Source organism: Canis lupus, chromosome 8 (genome assembly GCF_048164855.1).
Source record: "Canis lupus baileyi chromosome 8, mCanLup2.hap1, whole genome shotgun sequence".
In the NCBI taxonomy this organism is placed as follows: Eukaryota; Metazoa; Chordata; class Mammalia; order Carnivora; family Canidae; genus Canis; species Canis lupus.
Window position 1 is genome coordinate 15,579,835 of NC_132845.1, and position 20,937 is coordinate 15,600,771.

Consider the following 20,937-nt stretch of genomic DNA (forward strand, 5'->3'; position numbering starts at 1 on the left):
TTCATACTGAAAGAAGAATTAGATAAGTTAATTAATTCATCTTTCCTCTTATCTAAGTGCTTCTGCTGCCTGACCAAATTCTCGCCACAATCTTGAGCAGTTTCTATCTCTATTTTTGGCAGTGACACCACCTACAAAGCTTCATGATGTTCGGACATGAGATTATAGGCCACAGACACAAAGAATTTCCCTGAGGCCTAAAGACATTAAATTGTGATAGCCAGCCTCAAAGATGGACCCCCATGATTCTCACTTCCTGATATTAATGCCTTTGTGTAGTATGCTCTCATTTTGAATCATGACTCACCTATGTGACTAACAGAATATTGAAATACAGTGTATCTTCTGGGGTAGGTCATAAAGGGCACTACACCTTCTACATTGCTGTTATGGACCATGGTGCAAGCCAACAACCATGCTGTGAAGACATTCAAGTTCTATGTGGAGAGGTCTCTATGAATAGGCAATGAGGCCTGCCAGCATCTAGCACCAACATGGCTGGCCTGCAAGTGAGCCACCTTAAAAGCTGATCCTCCAACCCCAGTCAAGCCTTCAGATGATAGTAGTGTTACCCAAAATCTTAACTGTAACCTCATGAGAAACCCTATGTTAGACCCACCCAAATAAAGTATTTCCAAATTCTCAACCCACAAAAAACTCTGAAAAATAATATATAGTTATTGTTGTTTTAAGTCACTAACTTGGAGTAACTTGTTTTATAGCAATAGATAATACATGGCAATAAGAGTGGTCTAAATTACAGGTCATATTACACCAATGCTAAGTGCTGGATCCTAAGTGACATGGGCACTTATGTGTTTTGTTTTTAATATATTTATTTATTTGCGATGTACAGGGTCCTCAAAAGTATAGTGCCCAGATCAAGTTTCTCTCTTGCCTGGAACCTAACAGTGGTACTGTCAATCAAACATAGTAGTTACATAACACTAAGAACTATTCTAGACTTGGTATGCCTAAATATGTGCATGGTATTAATATTTTAGAGGATAGATACTATACTTGGTAGTATACCTAAATGTCTTGAAATAGTGGGAAACTTATTGCTTAGAGAGTCTAGTAAAATTATTATTTTCCGAATTCTACAAAGAAATTAGAAAAATACTGCATATAAAATAATTAGGAAAGTATGAGGACCAAAATAACCATAAATACTAATGACTACATTTATGGAATTTTATTTTATTTTTTTTTTAATTTTTTTATTTATTTATGATAGTTACAGAGAGAGAGAGAGGCAGAGACACAGGCAGAGAGAGGGAGAAGCAGGCTCCACGCACCGGGAGCCTGACGTGGGACTCGATCCCGGGTCTCCGGGATCACGCCCTGGGCCAAAGGCAGGCGCCAAACCGCTGCACCACCCAGGGATCCCCATTTATGGAATTTTAAAAAACAAAAGTAATGCAAAATTTTTCTGTTAAAAGCCACAGTTAACTATGAATATACTTTGCTAAAAAAAAAAAAAGAATATACTTTGCTCTTTTCAGAGAACAATGGTTTAGAAATAGCATATTCAATTTAAAGTAATGATAAAAAATTATCATAAAAGACACATACACTAAGTAGGCATTATCAACAAAAATTGAAATACAACTTTTTCTAAGACTAAGCAATAAAAAGAGAAGATCAACTAACTTGTCTTGGCTTAGAAACACTAAAAATAAAACCTGGTAATTACCTCTGCACCTTTTAAACATGAATATATATTACCACGAAATTGTGATATTTTTAAATCCTTCAAAAAGAAAGTATAATTACTATAGGAAAAGGCGAGAGTGTGAAGTACTCTGTGTAGATTCAGTTTCTTCCACTTTCTTTTCCTCACAGGTTGGATAATTTGATCCATACTTCAAGCATCAACCATGTTCTGTTAGTTGAAACTAATTTTAAACTTAGGTAAGAATTTAAGAACTTTCAGCCCAATTCTCAGAGATTTAGCATCAAGTCAGGCTTACTGTTTACCTAGTTATGATTGGGGCCCCAGTTCTCACATTCAAATTCTTGCTTTGTTCTTAAAGCCTAGTTACCATTTTATACCCCGGTTGTGGAAATTGCAATCTGCTGCCTTCTTGTGTCCATGAAGCAGTTTTGGTATACAACATGTTCTATCCCTCGATCATAAGGGCCCCACCTTATTCTTGTCATTTTTCCTCACTGAGAACCCAAGCCAAGCCTCATGGCCATATTTACACTCACATTCCTGACTTTGATAACCTACAGGACTCTTGAGTTTTCCTTTACATTATCTGCCCTAAAAATAACTGCCTGTCTGAATTTCCACCTGTTAGTTTTATAATCTCTAAGAAATCATGCTCTACCTGGACATCTCCCAAATTATCAGCTATAGTTCATTGGGTATCTCTCTTTTCTATTTATCCCAACCTGGAAGGTAGGTTTAATTCAAAGTCCTGATCTCTTCCATACATCTTGTTAAGCTATTGTAAGCCAAATATAGTCACTACAGACTAAAACTAGTAAGTAAAAATCAGAAAATACATTTTTCTGAAAGAGAATCACTTAAAAGTTAATAACATTTTTTTTCAGAATGCTCTAGCAACAGTAGTACTTTATCTATAATCGAATTAACCACAATCTTTTCCTCGAACAAAGGAAGCACTGTCTCCAAATTCTTGATAAAATGTATGTATCTGAGACCTATTGTGCAACACGTATTTAAGACTGTCTTGGGCTAAGGATAGAAACTAATAACAGATGTCTAACAGAAGGATTTTATATTCTGAAATTCTAACACTGGAGTTAGAAGCCAAAATACAGTTTACTTTAAATAGACTCTTCTAACAGAAAGATGTATGAGAAAAGAGGAGGAGACACTCCTTTCTATAGTTAGAAAAGTAAACATCTCTGAAGTCTAGGTGCCTTAAGGGTGTTATTTTGTCTGCCATTCTAAGGCAGACAATAAGGCATATTTTGATTTTCATAGGAAGAAAACTGAGTACACTTTTTCTTTGTCAAACTTTAATGTAAAATGATTTGATTATTTATAATCTATTCCTATCAGGTCTGAAAAACCCCTTCAAAAATCTCTATATTTTGACAACAATTTTCTAGGTGTTATTGAGAATAAATTCCAGCTCCAATTTCATGTTTATCTTCAATCCCAACAAGTCAGTTCTGGCATAAATATTTTAGATCTGTGGAGTCATATAAATTTGCATAACCAACTTAGTACAACAAAGAGACTAGTGATTAAGTCAATCTGGGAGCCATGTAAAATGCTTTTTTTTTTTTTTTAAACAACTATAGAACTTCCTGACTGTGGCATTACAGAATGAAGTTTGAAATCTTTGCATTAAAAAAAGAAGCTGCTTACAATTAGGTAATACTTATAAAATCTGATGTTAACAAATACATATGAAACCTCTCCCTGCCTTCTCTCTTTTTAAATAGCTTTCTTTTTTCCATTATAAATTGGTGGATGACTTATGCTTTTAAAGAATCTGGTTCATCCAATATGTTCCAAGAAGCTTTTCCAATAAAGACAGTAAAAGCATATAAAATAGAATGGTAGTTCTATGGGATTTAAGAGTCTTGACCAATAAAGATGGTCTACTACTTTGTTTTTATCAGAGATCTCTTCAGAAAAAACTTGAGATAAATTCAACCTATATACATACATAGACTGCATAAAGAATGGATGAGTGGCACTTAGAGGTCTGTGGCTGTCTTCTAACATTAACTGACAGTAATGATTTTGATCCAAGAGGGAAGGAAGGAAATAGGTAAGAATTATAATATCTTAATACCTAAAAGCATAAGTACAGAAATATTGACTAATATCTGACTGATCACATGAGGTCTTTAAAAATAATTAACGATTATTAGTAAATACCTTATACTAAGATCTTCAAACAAAAAAATAGTTTATACTACAGGGAAGAAAAAACTTATCAAAGGCCAATGACATAAGACCAAAAGACAAATAAACTTGTTAATATAACTACTTTTACATACTCTAATCCTAAAATAAACCAAACTCCCACCAAAATTAGTTTTCTTTTCCTGCTTGAAAAAACAAAAACACATTGTGTTATAAACATCAATCTGTAAACACTGGATAAATACGATGTTTCATTTTGGGGAAAAGTTTTCAAGGAAGTAAGATTTAAAATGAAAAATCTTTTAACTGAAACGTTAAATTTAAAAATAGCAGTATGAGGCTAAAGACTAAATAACTCTTGAACAACCAAAATAGTATGTTATTTTGAAATGTTTCCATTTTCAAAAGAGTTCATATAATATTTATACTCTCTAGGAGAAGATATCTCTTACTTGTAAGTCTATCATTTTATTAAAAAAAATACAGAAATAACTAAGGAAGCTGATTCACAACAACTTAATTCCATGCTTAGAGTTTATTCAGGAAAATAAGTGATGATTTAGCCAGCAGTAGGAGCATATGATTGATAGCAAAAGTTTTCCAAGCCTAAGCTTAGTAATGTTACCAACTCACTGAACAATTTCGGACAGTACTCTTACTACCCCCCCATGTTTCTGCATGCAATACACCTAACATTATATGTTATGTCTCTCTATATAAGAAAGACACATATATATTAATATTTTGGTCAACCTCATATCAAACACACAGCTTTAGTACACAGATTAGAAACCGACTCAGTACTGCAAAGAAGCTCATCTAGATTAATATTTAGAAGGAACTGAACTTGTCTTTTGAAGTTTTCTATGTCTATTTTGACTTTCAAAGTGTCTCATATCATCCATAATACAGAAAATGAAGTAATTTATTTTACCAGCTTCTGGCCTTAATTTCAGAGACTTTAAAAACCTGTGTAAAATATTATATAAAACTTTTTTTTTAATTTTTATGTATTTATGATAGTCACACAGAGAGAGAGAGAGAGAGAGAAGCAGAGACAGGCAGAGGGAGAAGCAGGCTCCATGCACTGGGAGCCCGATGTGGGATTTGATCCTGGGTCTCCAGGATCACGCCCTGGGTCAAAGGCAGGCGCCAAACCACTGTGTCACCCAGGGATCCCAATATTATATAAAACTTAAGGAGTTATCCAAAAAGAATTATTAGTTTTCTACAAATTACATTATAAAAATTACTTTAAACTGAAACATACTCTATGTTCATGAGATTGCATATCTCCATCTGCCTAAAATTTGAGGAAATGAGCTAATTTAATACAAAAAAGAATAATCAGATTAATTAAAGGAAAGTGATGATTATAATACATCTAAAGTACATCAGAAAACATTCATACTCATGAGAGTATATGAAATAACATGAGATCTGTATAGGAGTATCCTAATAAAGCATGAATCCACATTTCTAAACAACTCTGAAGTCGGCTGAAAACTGGAAGTAACTGTCTTTGACACATGCATACCCAAAAGTTTTTTAGATACAGGTATTTTCAGATTTTAATATTTCCAGGTTTCTGTTACATTCTTTCAGATATATAGGTTTCTGTCCTCTCCTTTATGGTGGGCTAGAATGCTTTAGCTCTGCCGTAGTATTTGAGTATCTACTTCATATGTAGTAACAGATAGTATACATAATTTAATAAATTGACAAGAAAAAATGGCCAAATTTGTTTTCTACACACTTAATATTTTCTACATCAGAGAGTGGATACATCATTTAAAGATATTTTTCTTTTACTATTATTAAAGCAGTACTAAGTAATCATTTTTCCCATGGAATTTTAATCATCTAATTTGAAATACAAGTGTCCCATAATGCATAATATCCCATGCTAATACATTTGCCCTTACTTAATGTCAAAGCTGTTTGAAGATGATTTTACTTATAATAAACAGAACATAGGGGAGCATTTATACATAAGATACACTTCTAAAATAGTGTCTGAGGTCAGCCTTGGCATAATTTGACTTGTGGCTGTAACTGTATCTTACTTTAATACTGTGATTTCCTCATAAACGTGGCCAAATCATTTTGCGGTAAAAACAAAAGTACGTATAGCATACATGACATATTATAGCACCAGACAGATTTTCTACTATAAACACTATTTAGGAAAAATGAGGTACATATGTTTTTCAAATATAATTTTCCTAAGGATCTGAATCTGTAAGAAGGGCATATGTTTTTAAAGCAATAAAAATATACAAATTTTGTAATGTAAAGGACAGTATAATCAACCCAGTAATCATTCTATTCATTATTTTCCCACAGTTTTCTTGAACTTCTCTTTTTAATTCAATAGCATCTGCTGGATAATTTTTACTAGGGAGTAAAAAAACAGAAGTTATCTATAAATTCCCATGGATAATTTTAGAGTTCATGGTGGAGCAGGAAACTGGAAATTGCCTATACATTTCCAAGATAAATTAATATTTATATAAAACCAGCCATATTAATAAATGAAGTTAGTAGCAACGTAAGTGATGTATCACAGGAGCTTTGGGAAAACACTCTATTTTTTCAACAACACCTAAAATTCCACCATTGCAGATTATTTATTTTGTCTTAAACTACACTTAACATATAATTATTAATAAATAATGTAACAGTTGAACAGTTTCTATATTCATATAAATACAGAAATAATTTATATGATACTATAATAATTCTATATTCATATAAATATAGAAATAATTTATATGATACTATAATAAATTTATTCATTTTTTTCACTGATGTCATATTTTGATAGGAAAAAGACAAAAAAAATAAAGATGAAGAATGGAGAAGACAAGAATAGAGGAGATAAATTTCACCTACTCTCAATTTTGAGAACTCTGCATATTTAGATTAAATATTTGCACATGATAATTAGGTATTTCTGTTTGGAGTGTGTGTATGAGGGCTAAAACAGAAAGAAGTAGCATAACATTTTGTAGTATAAGAGTGTAATTAAATGAGATGGCATACAAAATATTTATCAGAGTTCCTAAGTGTTAAAAATGCAGATGGTGGGTCGCCTGGGTGGCTCAGGGGTTAAGCGTCTGCCTTCGGCCCAGGGCGTGATCCTGGAGACCCAGAATCGAGTCCCATGTCGGGCTCCCTGCGTAGAGCCTGCTTCTCCCTCTACCTGTGTCTCTGCCTCTCTCTCTCTCTCTCTGTGTCTCTCATGAATAAATAAGTAAATAAAATCTTTTAAAAAAAAATGCAGATGGTGATAGTGACAATTTCTGTGGTTAGAAGTGCTAGAAGATTAGCTCTAAAGTTGAATATAAATGTAAGAAAAGGGATCCCTGGGTGGCGCAGCGGTTTGGCGCCTGCCTTTGGCCCAGGGCGCGATCCTGGAGACCCGGGATCGAATCCCACATCCGGCTCCCAGTGCATGGAGCCTGCTTCTCCCTCTGCCTATGTCTCTGCCTCTCTCTGTGTGTGTGTGACTATCATAAATAAATAAAAATTAAAAAATAAATAAATAAATGTAAAAAAACAAAATGGTTTACTTATTTTCAATTTCTTGACAGTCTATTAAGCTTATCTTTAATAAACTGAAATCTTTAAAGTGAAACTTTAAATTCTACATCTACCACCATTATCTATAAGATTCTGAACATGTCTTTGAACGTCACTAAGCCTCATTCTCCTCACCTATATAATGGTGACATTAATACCTATTCTAATCTACCTTCTAGAAATACTTCAAAGTCCAAGAACAAATGCTTTAAAAGGATGAGTATGGTGAGGTCTGTAATCTTTTATAATTATCATCAAGGCTTTATTTATATACACCAACATTTTAGAAAAGTTGTTACAAAAAAAAAAAAAACAATTTCTTTCCTCATAGACTAGAGAATACAGTGTAGCACAGAAAGTGTTACCCTACAAATAAATACCTATGGATAACAGTAAAAACAACACAAGCAAAAAGGATGTGGCTAGTTAGCTACACTAATTTAGCCAAGATAACATGAGGATGCTTCCCTGAACCACAGTTTTCATATTTGTTAAATGATAGGGGTATAAAGATGATGTCAAAATTTCCTCCCATCTCTGAAATTATTATATTCTCTGGCAAAATTCACTTTCCTTGATTTTTTTTAATCTGAAAATATAAAAAGCTAAAAACATAAAAAATATAGCTTCTGAGCTAGTATTTGAAGCAGGCATTTTTAAAACCTATAGAATATGAGAGTGAATACTGCTATCATTATTGTTTTAAACTGTTCATATATTTTCTGTGACATTTTAATTCCTTATCCTATGGCTAAAAGTCTCTTCCACTGGTCTATTAAATGGGTTAAGAGTGTTAAATTTCGTATTTTTTATTTTTTTATTTTTAGTTTTTAAATTTCATATTTTTTAAATCTAATTTTTCCTTCACAGGTTCAGGTCTTATTTGATAGACGGTTAAGGTAGCAAAATTTAAATTCTGTTGAATGAGATAGATCATTTACAACAAGAACAACTACATTTATATTTGTATAGGTGAGAAATATGCACATAATTAGACTATATTTCTCTGAACTGAACCTCAAAAAATAAAAGCTGAATTACCTGTCTTCCCTTAAGACCCTTCTTTCCCCGGATCCCAGGAACACCCTAGAATATGTAAAAGTCAAAAATTAACATTTGTTGAATAAATGAATGAGATAGATATTACAGATCTTTTTTTTCTCAAACATCAGTTAATGAAGTATGATGAAGAGAAAAATGAATTGTTTGTTAAACTGGTATGACATTCAGAGAAGCTTTAATATATTAAATTAACTAAAGTATCTACTTTTCTCCTTCATAACAGAATCCTGATTTTATTCTGAAATGCATCTTATCTGTATTTCTAAATGGGGTCCTGACATTCCTCTGGTGATAGTTATTTGCCCAGAGGTGGGCACACAACCAAAGCTGGCACAACCAGATAAATAGGAAGGTCTTACTTTTCCAACACCTAAGGGATAATTACCTCCTCTCTGTCTCCCTATCTTTCTGGCTGCACATAAATGAAAGCACACTTAGCCCTCGCACTGTCAATTCTGCAATTGTATAGGAAATCTGCCTTAGTGTAAAGCTACCATGAGGCAAGGCAAAGCAGAGATGATATCACTATGCTCAAGATCATATTGTGCCTAGATCCCACCTAACCTATAGATTTCTGGTCTTGTAGGAAGCAGTAGGGCATGGTACTTAAACACTCAAGCTTTGGAGCGAGAACATCTGTGCTCAGATCCTGGCTCTTATTACCTGTATATAGTCTTAGACAAATCTTTCTCTCTATGCCTCATTTTTTTTCATCTATAGTGAGAAAAATAATAATAGTACCTATCTCACTATTTGTGAGCATTAGAGAAATTAATTCATATAAAGTATTTGCATAGTGCCTTGCCTATATATAACTATCCAGTATATTGTTTGCTATTATCATTACCATCATTATTAAAAATTTCCTCATTTTTAAGCCAGTTTGAGTTGGGATTTTCTGTTATTTGCAGTCCAAAATATCTTCACGGATATAATCACCTTGAGACTTAGAATTACTTAGAAGCCTTAGAGTCTAAGGAATCTGCTGAATTATGTAGCTTGGGAGTTATAGTATATACAGGTAAGTTAGACAATATCATTAGTTGAAGTAATCCATCCACTTTTAGTTCAACAGTGTTTGATAAAGACTCATCTAATGTCTTATCAAAATAGTATGGTGAGCAATAGGATTCATTTCATCAAGACTTTACACATTTTTACATAATATAGCCCACCTTTTTTCAAAAAGTAAGGTAATTATTTTTCATAATTTTAGTAGCTCACTAAATCTCAGTAGGAAACCTAAGGATAATACAGACAAAATTATATAATCACTTTGTCATAGATATAGATATAGACATAGATATAGATATAGATATAGATATAGATATAGATAGATATAGATACACACATATACCTATTACTGACTCTCAGGAAGGAATTTTTCTATTTGTTTTCAGGAGTGATTAACATTATACTCTTTTTGCCTGTCTTCTCTATGTCTCTTTTCTACTCTCTTCTCTAAACATACACACTTTACATTATCCATAGTTAGTTATATTATTCATAGCCATATCATTCATAGTTTTAATGAAAATTTTGAGGTAGCCAAATATTAGGACATGTTACACATGATAGCCATAATACCACAAAATGGTCTTACATTTATGACTTGAGACAGGTCTTAATATTTCCACAGAGACTGGCCAAAATTAGTGAACATGATTGCAGGCAGTGTGCCTAATGATGGTCAGTGATGCGATCCTTAAATTCAAGATGATAACATTTTGCAAGGACTTAAATTTGCTCTATTTATTACATCATTAACTAGAAATAAGATCAAGAAAGTATTATATCTTAAGCAATAGTATATCTGCTGCTCAAGATATATGTATATATGTATATATGTATACTGAGATATACAGCAGTATATACTCCTTTGGTCAAGGAGGAGCAGTTCAATTCTTTGCATGATAGATTGGAAACATGATCTATAAGTCTGCTGTATCACATGGCAATTAAGTAGCATAGGTGCAGGATCACACTGAAGATATTTTTGCAAGTGAAAGAAACGACTTGTATATTCATCAAGGGAAAATCTTCACCTCATCTCTCCAAAGAAGACCAGACATTTTGATTGTCACTACAGCACATTTAAACTGAGTATTTCATCTCTGTCAGGAAGTTCACAAGTGATTACAAGAAAATGTGGTATAATTTACTCAAATTATATATTTGAAAATTTCATCTAGCAAAGAACAATCTGGTTTACTTTCACTTGCAAAAACCAGTTTCCAGAAATGAAGAAAACTCTGGCCTGAATAGTATACCTACAATAATAGCACTGAATGCTAAATTTTGATATGACTATTTTCAAATCTAATATTGCTCAATTCTATTTCTTCAATGAATACTGACAGTAAAATTAAAGAATACAAATAGAAAACAATGAACTGCTTTCAACACCAAAAACTAAACATGATGAAGTTGGAATGCTAGAACTCTGTACCTATTTGATTAACTTAACTGTTTTAAGACCAATCATTTTGCAAAGATTCTATCTTTATTCACAAGTACCTTTAATTACAGTAGGCATCTGTCTCATACCCACATTTATGGACAGCTCTATTCCATTATGAAATTAAAAAAAATATATCTTCTGAGGCTGAACTTTTTTACTATATGTTGTACTATAAAACACAAGACCTGTCAAGAGTTCATACTTAAAGATTAATGAACTATAAAGTATAATTTTCATAATTAGATGTTTACCATTTCAATTTGTGTTTTTTAAAAATTGAATTTAAAATAGCTAACCACACATGTTCATGTTTGTATTACCTTACTTCCTTAAAACAAAATTCAGTAGAATACTAGGGAGTCCAACTAATTTCTGGTAGGTGATTTTTCATAAAACTGGCTTGCTTCACTCAGTAAGATGAAATGAATGTGAGCTTACGACCCTGTTGAACTATCATAAGCATATTACTTTAGAAATAATATTTGAAGGAAATGGACTTACTCTTTCTCCTTCAGGTCCCAGTTGTCCTACTTCTCCAGGAGAGCCAATAAAACCCTTAAAGTAAGCAAATAATCTTTATTTTATTTGAACATTTACCCTATAAGTAATTCCAAATACAGATCATACATTTTTTTTCTTAATAATATCAAACTCTAAGACTTAACAGAATAAATAACTTCCCCTTTACCTTATCACCTTCCTTCCAGAAGTTACAATCTTTTCATTAAAAAAAAAAAAAGTAGGGAACATAACATAAGACACAGTGACCAGTGAAAATCAAGACCAAATCCTTTCCTTTGTTGAATTTTATAGTGGGTAGAAAATATATAATAAACTAAAATACAAGGCTGAATGGAATATCAAAAGATACAAAGTAGCACAGAGGGAGAAGAGATGCATTCCAAAGTAGCAAGAGGTAAAGGCAATAAAATGTTTAGAAAAAGACTGGCACTTGAGATAGGTAACAGAGTAGGTCAAATCCTGACAAGCAGAGGATGGAGAAAGAAAACTCCAAGCAGAACAATTATGGTGAGTGGAAACAGAGAACTTCAGGGAGTGTTTATAAATGGGAACGGATAGCATTATACCTGTAAGACGCTTTAGAGAGGAGCAAAGATCCAATGTACCTTAAAGAAGATTCCAACTGATATGACAACAAGGGACACATATAAATAGCAGTGCAAGGTATTTTATCCTAATACACTTCAGTTATATTTCTGTGGTAAATAATAACTTCTTCAATTTAAAAGATAAAGTATATGATAGTTTGGAGACTAGATTAAGGAGACCTTCAAATTTCAAGCTAAGAATTTTAGACAACTGGAAGCTACTGCCTTTAGGGGATTGTGGTAGTGCCCTAAGATTAGGTTGTATTTCTAAAATGTTAATCTGTTGACAGGATATAGAATACATCTGAGACAAGAAACAATAAATGTAGGAAAACCTGTTAGACGCTCTTTCAATGGTCCAAATTTGAAGGAATATGAGCCTGGATTATCGATTCAAAAAACATTATTTAAGTGCCTATTATGTGCCAGAAACTGCACTTAAAAGATGAATATGAAAGTCAGTGCGCTCAAGAAGTTCATGGTTTTTTTAGGAAAAAGGGTCAAACAACTAAATCATTGTAATATCATATGATAATTATAATATGATTATGTGATATATTATGTGATAAATACAAAATCAACAGAAACTTTGGAGGCAGAGTGACCAACATTGCCCAGAGGGAAGATTTAGGAAAGCTTTATAGAGGAGGCAACACTTGAGCAGCATTAATAATGTACTACTATTCATTCAATCAATAGGAATGACATGACATGGCATTTATATAGAATTGCAAATAGCTGTATGTGGATGAATACATCCACATACAGCTATGAATTTATAATGAATTGCAAATAGCTGTATGTTAAAGGGTAGCAATGGCCACATCAAGGAAAGTCTTTTGTGTAATGATGGAAAGTCTAGAATTTATACTGTGAGCTATTAAAAAAAATATTTAGGCATAGTTTTGATACAATCAAATTTGCAGCCTATACAATTCACTAGGTTTACTATGGAGCAACTGGTCTTTGTATCGGTCTCTATAAAGATTGAGGCAAAGATGACACTAAGGTTTATGGCTGGATGGTAAGCAAATGGTAACCACTGATAGAAATATAGAAAACAAAGAGGAATGCTATTTGGTAGAAAGAGGAGAAGTTCTTTCGGTCATTTTGAGTTTACAGTATTGATGAGGTATCCAAATGTAATTATCTTGGCAGGGAATTGGAAATGTGAGACTTATAGAAAGAGTTTATAGAGAGATAAGGTTTGTAAGACAGGTATGCTGGAGGCCTTTCAGGTAAACTAGAGCTCTGAGGAGAAAACAAAAAGAAAAATTATCACTAAACTAGAGAGAGGTTGAAATGGAGGTGGTTTTGAAATGCAGAATCATTTTATGGATACAGAGAACAGCCCAAGTGAAAGGGAATTTGAAGGACAGATAAAAAAAGCCATTTTGACTAATTTCTATAAAGGCTACTTTAATCAGAGAATGGGTGACCTTTCAGAATGAATGCTTTCATAATAATATACATTAAGGAAGAATTCAGATTTTTTAAAAATTATTTATTTGAGAGAGACAGAGAAAGAGAGAAAGCACAAACAGGGGGAGCTGCAGAGGAAGAGAAGGGGTCCCCGGCATCATGACCTGAGCCAAAGGCAGACACTTAACTGACAGAGCCACCCAGGCACCTGAAGAATTGAGATTTTTTTTAAAAAAGTAAATGTCATTTGTAGAAGCAGAACAGCATTACTCACAATAGCCAAAACGTGGAAGCAACTCAAATGCTTAACAGATGGATAGATAAACAAAATATGGAATATATGTACAATTGAATATTATTCAGTCTTAAAAGGGAAGGAAATTCTGACACGTGCTACCGCATGAATAAACCCTGAAGACAATCATGCTAAGAGAAATAAGCCAGTCACAAAAAGATAGATATTGAATGATACCACTTAAATGAAATACACAGAATAGTCAAGTTTATAGAGACAGAAAGCAGAATGGTTGCCTGAAGTTGGGAGGAAGTGAGAATGAGGAGTTACTACTTAAAGGATATAGAGATGGAATTTGGGAAGATGAAAAAGTTCTGAGGATGGATGGTGGTAATGGCTGCACAACAATGTGAATGTACTTCATGCCTCTTGCTACCGACTGAATTCATATGTTGAAGTGTAGTCACCAGTGTGATGGTATTTCAAGGTGAGCTCTTTGGGAGGTAATTAGGGCATGAGGGTAGAGCCCTCATGAATGGGTTTAGCGCCCCTAGAAGAAGAGATATGAGAAAGATGACTGCTATCTCAGCTATGTAAAGATAAAGCGAGAAGGCAACTGTCTACACGCCATGAAGTAGGCTGTCACCAGATGTTGGATCTGCTAGTGCCTTGACCTTGAACTTCTCAGACTCTAGAACTGTGTGAGGGGACCCCAACAGGGAGCTCCATCCTCAGAATAAGATCTGAGGCAAAATCAAGGGTCGGACACTTAACTGACTGAATCATGCAGGCGCCTCTCAAAAAAGTATTTTAGATAATACAAAGCATAGATGTAGATTCTGGAAAATAACTATTAAAAATAAAGAATTTTAAAAACAAAAATTCCAGTTTACTTTTTCTAATTTTTCCTAGACTAGCTTTGATTTTAATTTGTAGCACACTATGTAAGATATCACAGTAATTTTTTTTAATTCCCTTAATGATTAAAAGTGACTAAACTTGGGGTGCCTGGGTGGCTCAGCAGTTGAGCATCTGCCTTCAGGTCCAGGTGTGATCCCAGAATCCCAGGATCGAGTCGGGCTACCTACATGGAGCCTGCTTCTCCCTCTACCTGTGTCTCCGCCTCTCTCTCTCTAATGAATAAATAAATAAAAATCCTTAAAATAAATAAATTTTTAAAAATGTCTAAACTCTTTAGTGGTTTGGAAGTGCAATGGTGTATTCTTGATATGATAAGCTTATTTCCTTCTTTGCAGATATTTTTTTTCCTCCAGACAGTTTTTGTATCATATTATCTCAGCCTTGAAATTAATATGAATTTTTTTGACTCTTCATATTTTTTATCATGATTTCTTAGGTCTATATATGTTCATATATAAATGGTACTACAACTGTTTATAGAGTCCATTCTAACCTACCAGACATTATGCTAGGAGCCAGAAAATAATAGAAAAGAATGATGTAAAACCTACTACTGTTAAGACTGCTCTCTGTGACCATTAAAAATGAAAGTATCTATTGGACAAATGTCCTTTTCAGGCTAAACTGGCATTACATTCAAAGTTCTTGTGGACGTGTGAAACTGATACCTATTTTATATATTTCATTCTACTTTTATACAAGCATGCTTACAAAAGGATGAAAATGGTTACTTACTCGTACACCTTTAGGACCTGGATTACCTTCTGGTCCAGCTAAACCCTAGTGTGAACAAAAGACATCATCATCATGCTATAATATTTTAAAAGCATTGTTTATAAATAAAATAAAATAAGATATAAAGAGATATCATTTTTACAAGTATAAAATTCAGAACTAGGTATACTTAATGAAGATTATATATGTTCAAGGAGTTTTAGAATTTCAGAACCAAAGAGGCACTATATATATAATCTCTACAAAAATATATTTTAGTCACCTAAATAAGGTAAATTAGCACACATTATAAGATACAAAAAAAATAATTTTAATTAAACTTTCTCATTGGAAAACCATGTTCTTTTTAAAACACATCTAAAAAAATAAAAAAAATAAAACACATCTAATTAACTTATCTAAAATATATTCCCATAATTTAAAAAATACATTTTTAATTTCTGATCAATGTCCATATGCTTGAGTATTTTTATATGTTTCTGATAATACAAATCATCACTTGGTTGTAAGACTCTAATATACAATACTCTCCGTGTATTTTTAAGACCTAAAATATGGGATTTTGTTAACTATAGATTACTTTTTGACATTTTCACTTCCCTCATTCTTGAGAATAAAAAAGGTATTACAACTATAGTTTTCCAGTATGCTAAATGAATAATTAATTTCAAGAGTAAGTCTTCAATTCATGAAAACCTATGAAAGAAAATTTGCTCTATTATTAGTCTACATGAAATAAATAAAATTATAAATTAGAAAAAATTAAATATGAAATGTTTAGAGTAAATTTTCAAAACTGCATCACAAAGGCTTGAATTCATTTCAAATAAAAGCATTTGGTGGTGGTATACATGCCAAACTGTGTCTCAAGTTTTTATAACTGTGCTATTAAAAAACAATGCTTGTTATACAATCTTAACTCTTACCATTACTTCATTTTAGTGAGTGAAAGTATTGTAAAATCCATAGCAGGATTGTTTTAAAATCTTATTTGACCCTTGGGCATTTTAATTTTGAAGGTTCCACTGTATCACATCATACCTGTTTAGAAACCCCACTCCCACTTTAAACAAACCTCTCTACAGTAATATTTTTGAAGGATTTTTACAATTTAAATTTTAAAACTATTTTGCCATGAGTAATTCATTATTCAATAAAAATAAGCCAATTATTATTTGAACTTTAACTCTGAAAATCAGAACATACAATGCATTAATGAAAAGGAACATAAAAGGAAAATGTAAATATAGTTACCTCACCTGCCTGCCAGGGTAACCACGTGAACCAATATTACCAGTGAATCCTGGAATTCCCTGAAATAAAAAATAAAATAAATAAAACAATACAACAAAAACCAAAAGAAGCCCAAGGAAGCAAATTTGGCACAATTATAATACTCAAGTTTATAAAAAAATTTTCCCCCATAAAAGTACTAAGGGTCCTGCACATTGTTTATCTGACTGAAATCACCTATATGAAATAAAAATGAGCCAAAACTGGACAACCTGGGTAGCTCAGTGGTTGAGCATCTGCCTTTAGTTCAGGGCGTGATCCTGGGGTCTTGAGATTGAGTTCCACATTGGGCTCCCTGAGAGGAGCCTGCTTCTCCCTCTGCCTATTCTCTGCCTCTCTCTGTGTCTCTCTCATGAATAAATAAATAAAATCCTAAAAAAAAAAAAAAAAAAGAAACAAAGAAAGAAACATGGAGACTCAAAGGCTTAAGAAAGGAAACTTGCCACAGAACTGGGAGGTCAAATAAGAAGAAAGACCTCCACTTTGTCTTGACTTTCTTTCATTGATAAATTATTCATTCATTTGTTAGTTTATCCAAAGTCTAGGTCTATTAAATAGTTCTTGAACCAAGAAAATGCCAGAAGAATGTACATTGAACTGCCTTTACTTAACCTCAAATGACAGCCATCGTAAATTTATTATAATTTTGTTATTTATTATGTAAATCATTTCCTTCTTATTGTTTGTAAAAGAGATAAAAGACACTAAGTAGCCCTTTGCCCTTCTACTTTGAAGCACACAGAAGAGTGTTTCCTTCAGTTTAAGTATAGAAACACTATAAAACTCCTAAAAATCTGGAAAATCTGCAGAGATAATAAAGGAAAAGGCAAATGGAGGATCATAGATGAAAATTTTTGTCCTCCCATTTTATTAGACATGTAGGCTTCAGATATATCTTTTTTTCTACTTTTCTCAGAATCTCTTAATTTTGTTCTTTTCTCATTTATCTCTCTTCTCTCCCTTTCCTCCAACAATTACTATTTGCTGAGCACTTTTTATGTGCCAATCACTATGCCAATCACTTTATATCTATGAGGTAGATACTATTTTCTCTATTATACATTTGAAGAAAGTAAGATACAGAGAAGTTAAGAAACTTGCCGAAGATATCACAGTTGGTAAGTAGCAGAGCCTGGATATGAATTTAGATAATCTGATGAAAGTTGTCATATGATGCACATACACATACATATACATGTATATGTCCACATACATATAGACATCCATTTATAGACATGACAATGGACAATTTAACACAATATGAATAAAACACTGGCTTTCTGAGGAGCACAGAATAAGATTCTTATCTACAGATGGAGAGATTTGTCCTATGAATTCCAGAAACCATATTTCTATATTAAATATTACCTTATTAAAATTTGAATAATATAAAATATTTTATTCCCACAATAACATTCATTTAGCTCCTATCATATGCCAGGCACTATTTCAAGCATTTTATATGTATTATCTTATTTAATCTGCCTAAACTCTGTAAATTAGGTTTATTTTACAGATTAAAAAAAATGAGACATAAAGTGTCTGTCACCAGTGGAAAGTCACTCAGCTAGTAAGTGAAAAGCCAGGAGTTGAACCAGCATGTCTCATTCCAGAGACCGCCATCCAAGGTTGCTTCCCTAGCATAATTCTGAAGTGTGTGTAATTTCCAATAGTATTCTAGGGAAAGCCCTCTAATTATGAGATTTGCTCCAGTCTATTTACAACAGCTTCCTTTATGCCTCATCCAATTCTGAAATACACAGGCCTATATCCAGACATCCACAAAACCTTATATTTGGGTATGCCAATAGAAAGGAGTAAAATAAATTAAAAGAACTGCTTTTATTCTACAGGTCACTGTCTGGCTAGGGCCAACCACCATGCCTTTCATTCCTCTCCTAACCAAATCAAGTTAATTGAACTCTATTAAAAAGCAATCTGTTTTAAGACATAAAGGAAATCTGATTTTGAATGAATTTTCACAGAGGGTGGTAAGGCAACATGTAAAGATCTAATACATTCCAGCTGTAAAGATAAACACAAAAGAATTCCACTGGATGGCTAAATTCTGCTATCCTGGAATGGCAATAAACAAAGTAAACAAGCCTTTAGCAGTCTTATATTGCATAAACATGTCCAAGCCAACCACACCCTAAAATCACTGTGACAACCATAGAAGCTCAAAAGAAACTCAAAGCAAACACTACAACTTAAAATTCACTATGCACTCAAAAATGGTTAAAAACAAAAAAGTCAGGCCACTTAAATCTATAGATTGAATGCGGGAATTTAGATGCCAGGTTCTTATCTCTAGATCCTAGAGAAGTTAGGAATAGGAACCTGCCTCTATCCTACTTCTAACACCAACATTTAAAGCACATGCTCTGAGATAATCAGACTTCATTGAGAATCCCAGCACTGCTACCAACTAGAATTAGTAAAATAGAATAACAATATCTAGGTCACAGGATTATTGTGTAGACAAAATAGAACAATGTGCAGAAATATATTTAAAAGTGGGAGAAACTGCAACAATTACTGTTCACTCTGAGAACAATAATAAGTATACTAAGAACTGGGTTATAGAGCAATTGTGAGAACACTTATAAGTATTAACACAGTCAATTTTTCATTTACTTGTGAAATACTAGGTTTTCTTTATTAGAAACCATACATTTGTGTCAAAGTATTTTCCTTTTTTTTTTTTAAGATTTTATTTATTTATTCATGAGAGGCACAGAGAGAGAGAGAGAGAGAGAGAGAGAGAGAGAGAGACAGGCACTGGACCAAAGGCAGGCGCCAAACCGCTGAGCTACCCGGGGATCCACAAAGTATTTTTCTAGAGACTTTTTTCTTCACAGGGACTAAACCTTCCTGCCTTTCTTTTTTCCCCATTAATGATTTTTAGCACTTGTTTGATCTTAAAAAAACCGAGATTGAACTTGTTACTGATACATATATCACCTTACCTGCCATATCTAGTAATTAGTAATCCTGAAAAATTGTACCTCAGGGACTGAACAGAGTGTACTGTCCCACTTAACATGAATGAAAGAGAAAATTAGCTTCATTTCATTTATATCTTTCTCTCAGGGACATTCCATCACATGTTTTCCTGGAGCTCTCTTTAGGGCTTCCTGAGGCTCTTTGCTGAATCTCCAATAATGGTGTCTATCACCCTAGTTAGTTTTAATCTCTCACCCTTTTCACTGCTTTATTTATACTGACCTAGTACACACTGTATTGAAGACAAGTGATATGGCTTTATTTTTTTTCCTATGACGTGATATATTATTTTCTGGTGGGAGAAAGAATAACATATTAAAAACTAAATAGTTTCCAAACTATTCTGACTTTTAAATATGTGCGTATTTATGTAATGGACAACGCCATATGTGTAACTCTGACTTGGTTTTTTATTAAAATTTATTTACATTCCCTTATGCAAGGGTCAGGAAACTTAACAGCTAAGAGTAAGCTTTTGTAAATAGGCAAGCCCCTAAAACTGTATAAAAAATCAAATGTGTGGGGTATCTGGGTGGCTCAGTCTGTTAAGTGTCTGCCTTTGGCTCAGGTCATGTTCCCAGGGTCCTGGGATGGAGCCCTGAGTTGGGCTCTCCACTGAGCAGGGAGCCCGCTTCTTCCTGTCCCTCTGCCTCTCCTGACACTTGTGCTCTCTCTTTCTATCTCTCTAATAAATAAAATCTTAAAAAAAAAAATCAAATGTGTGAAAGAAAAAAACAAAAAATAAAAATAAATCAAGTGTGTAGTGTGTGCATGTGTGCATGCATGTACATGAATATGTGTGTTTTCTGGGGAAAGAGTTCATTGATAACACTCATAAAGGGATTTGTGAACCTCAAAAATTTAAGAACTGCTATTCTGGAAAATGTTAGGCAGATAGTTAAAGTCAGTCAGGGATTTGGGGAATAAACAAAAACAAAAACAAATCAATAATATGATCAATTGAAAAGTTTGGCCTGCACTAAACAGAGAAAAAGTCACAGAGAAGAAAATCTTAAATAATAAATGGGTGAAAATAATTTCTCAGTGGAGTTCACTAATGTATCTTTTTTTACTGGAAAAGATACAAGTTTGTTTTTTTGTTGTTGTTGTTTTGTTTTGTTTTTAAGATATAAGTTTTATAAATAAAGTACTTACTGGTTCACCTCGGGGTCCTGGGAGCCCTGGATAGCCTTTGAGTCCCTGTAACGTTAAAGGTGAAGACATGCCATGAACAGTAAGTAAGCTCATAAAA

The 20,937-nt window shown here is 33.2% G+C and overlaps 1 protein-coding gene and 1 long non-coding RNA gene across 11 annotated transcripts in view; one reads left to right on the forward strand and one right to left on the reverse strand.

The window, feature by feature from the left end:
• Window positions 1–20,937, reverse strand: part of COL24A1 (collagen type XXIV alpha 1 chain) — a 387,541-nt gene that overhangs the window by 295,163 nt on the left and 71,441 nt on the right. For all 6 annotated transcript variants that reach the window (XM_072834343.1, XM_072834342.1, XM_072834338.1 and 3 more), the window contains 5 exons: window positions 20,841–20,885; window positions 16,646–16,699; window positions 15,387–15,431; window positions 11,466–11,519; window positions 8,483–8,527 (listed from right to left, as the gene is read on the reverse strand). In XM_072834343.1, the coding sequence (XP_072690444.1) occupies window positions 8,483–8,527; window positions 11,466–11,519; window positions 15,387–15,431; window positions 16,646–16,699; window positions 20,841–20,885 (243 nt within the window). The remainder of the gene's footprint in view (window positions 1–8,482; window positions 8,528–11,465; window positions 11,520–15,386; window positions 15,432–16,645; window positions 16,700–20,840; window positions 20,886–20,937) is intronic.
• The window catches only part of LOC140637872 (uncharacterized), a 32,182-nt gene that overhangs the window by 4,487 nt on the left and 6,758 nt on the right, over window positions 1–20,937 (forward strand). For 2 of the 5 annotated variants that reach the window (XR_012034951.1, XR_012034949.1), the window contains exons 3-6: window positions 1,846–1,914; window positions 3,283–3,355; window positions 3,607–3,758; window positions 11,480–11,525. This is a non-coding gene — a long non-coding RNA (uncharacterized lncRNA). The remainder of the gene's footprint in view (window positions 1–1,845; window positions 1,915–3,282; window positions 3,356–3,606; window positions 3,759–11,479; window positions 11,526–20,937) is intronic. The other 3 variants (XR_012034952.1, XR_012034948.1, XR_012034950.1) reach the window with 3 other exon arrangements.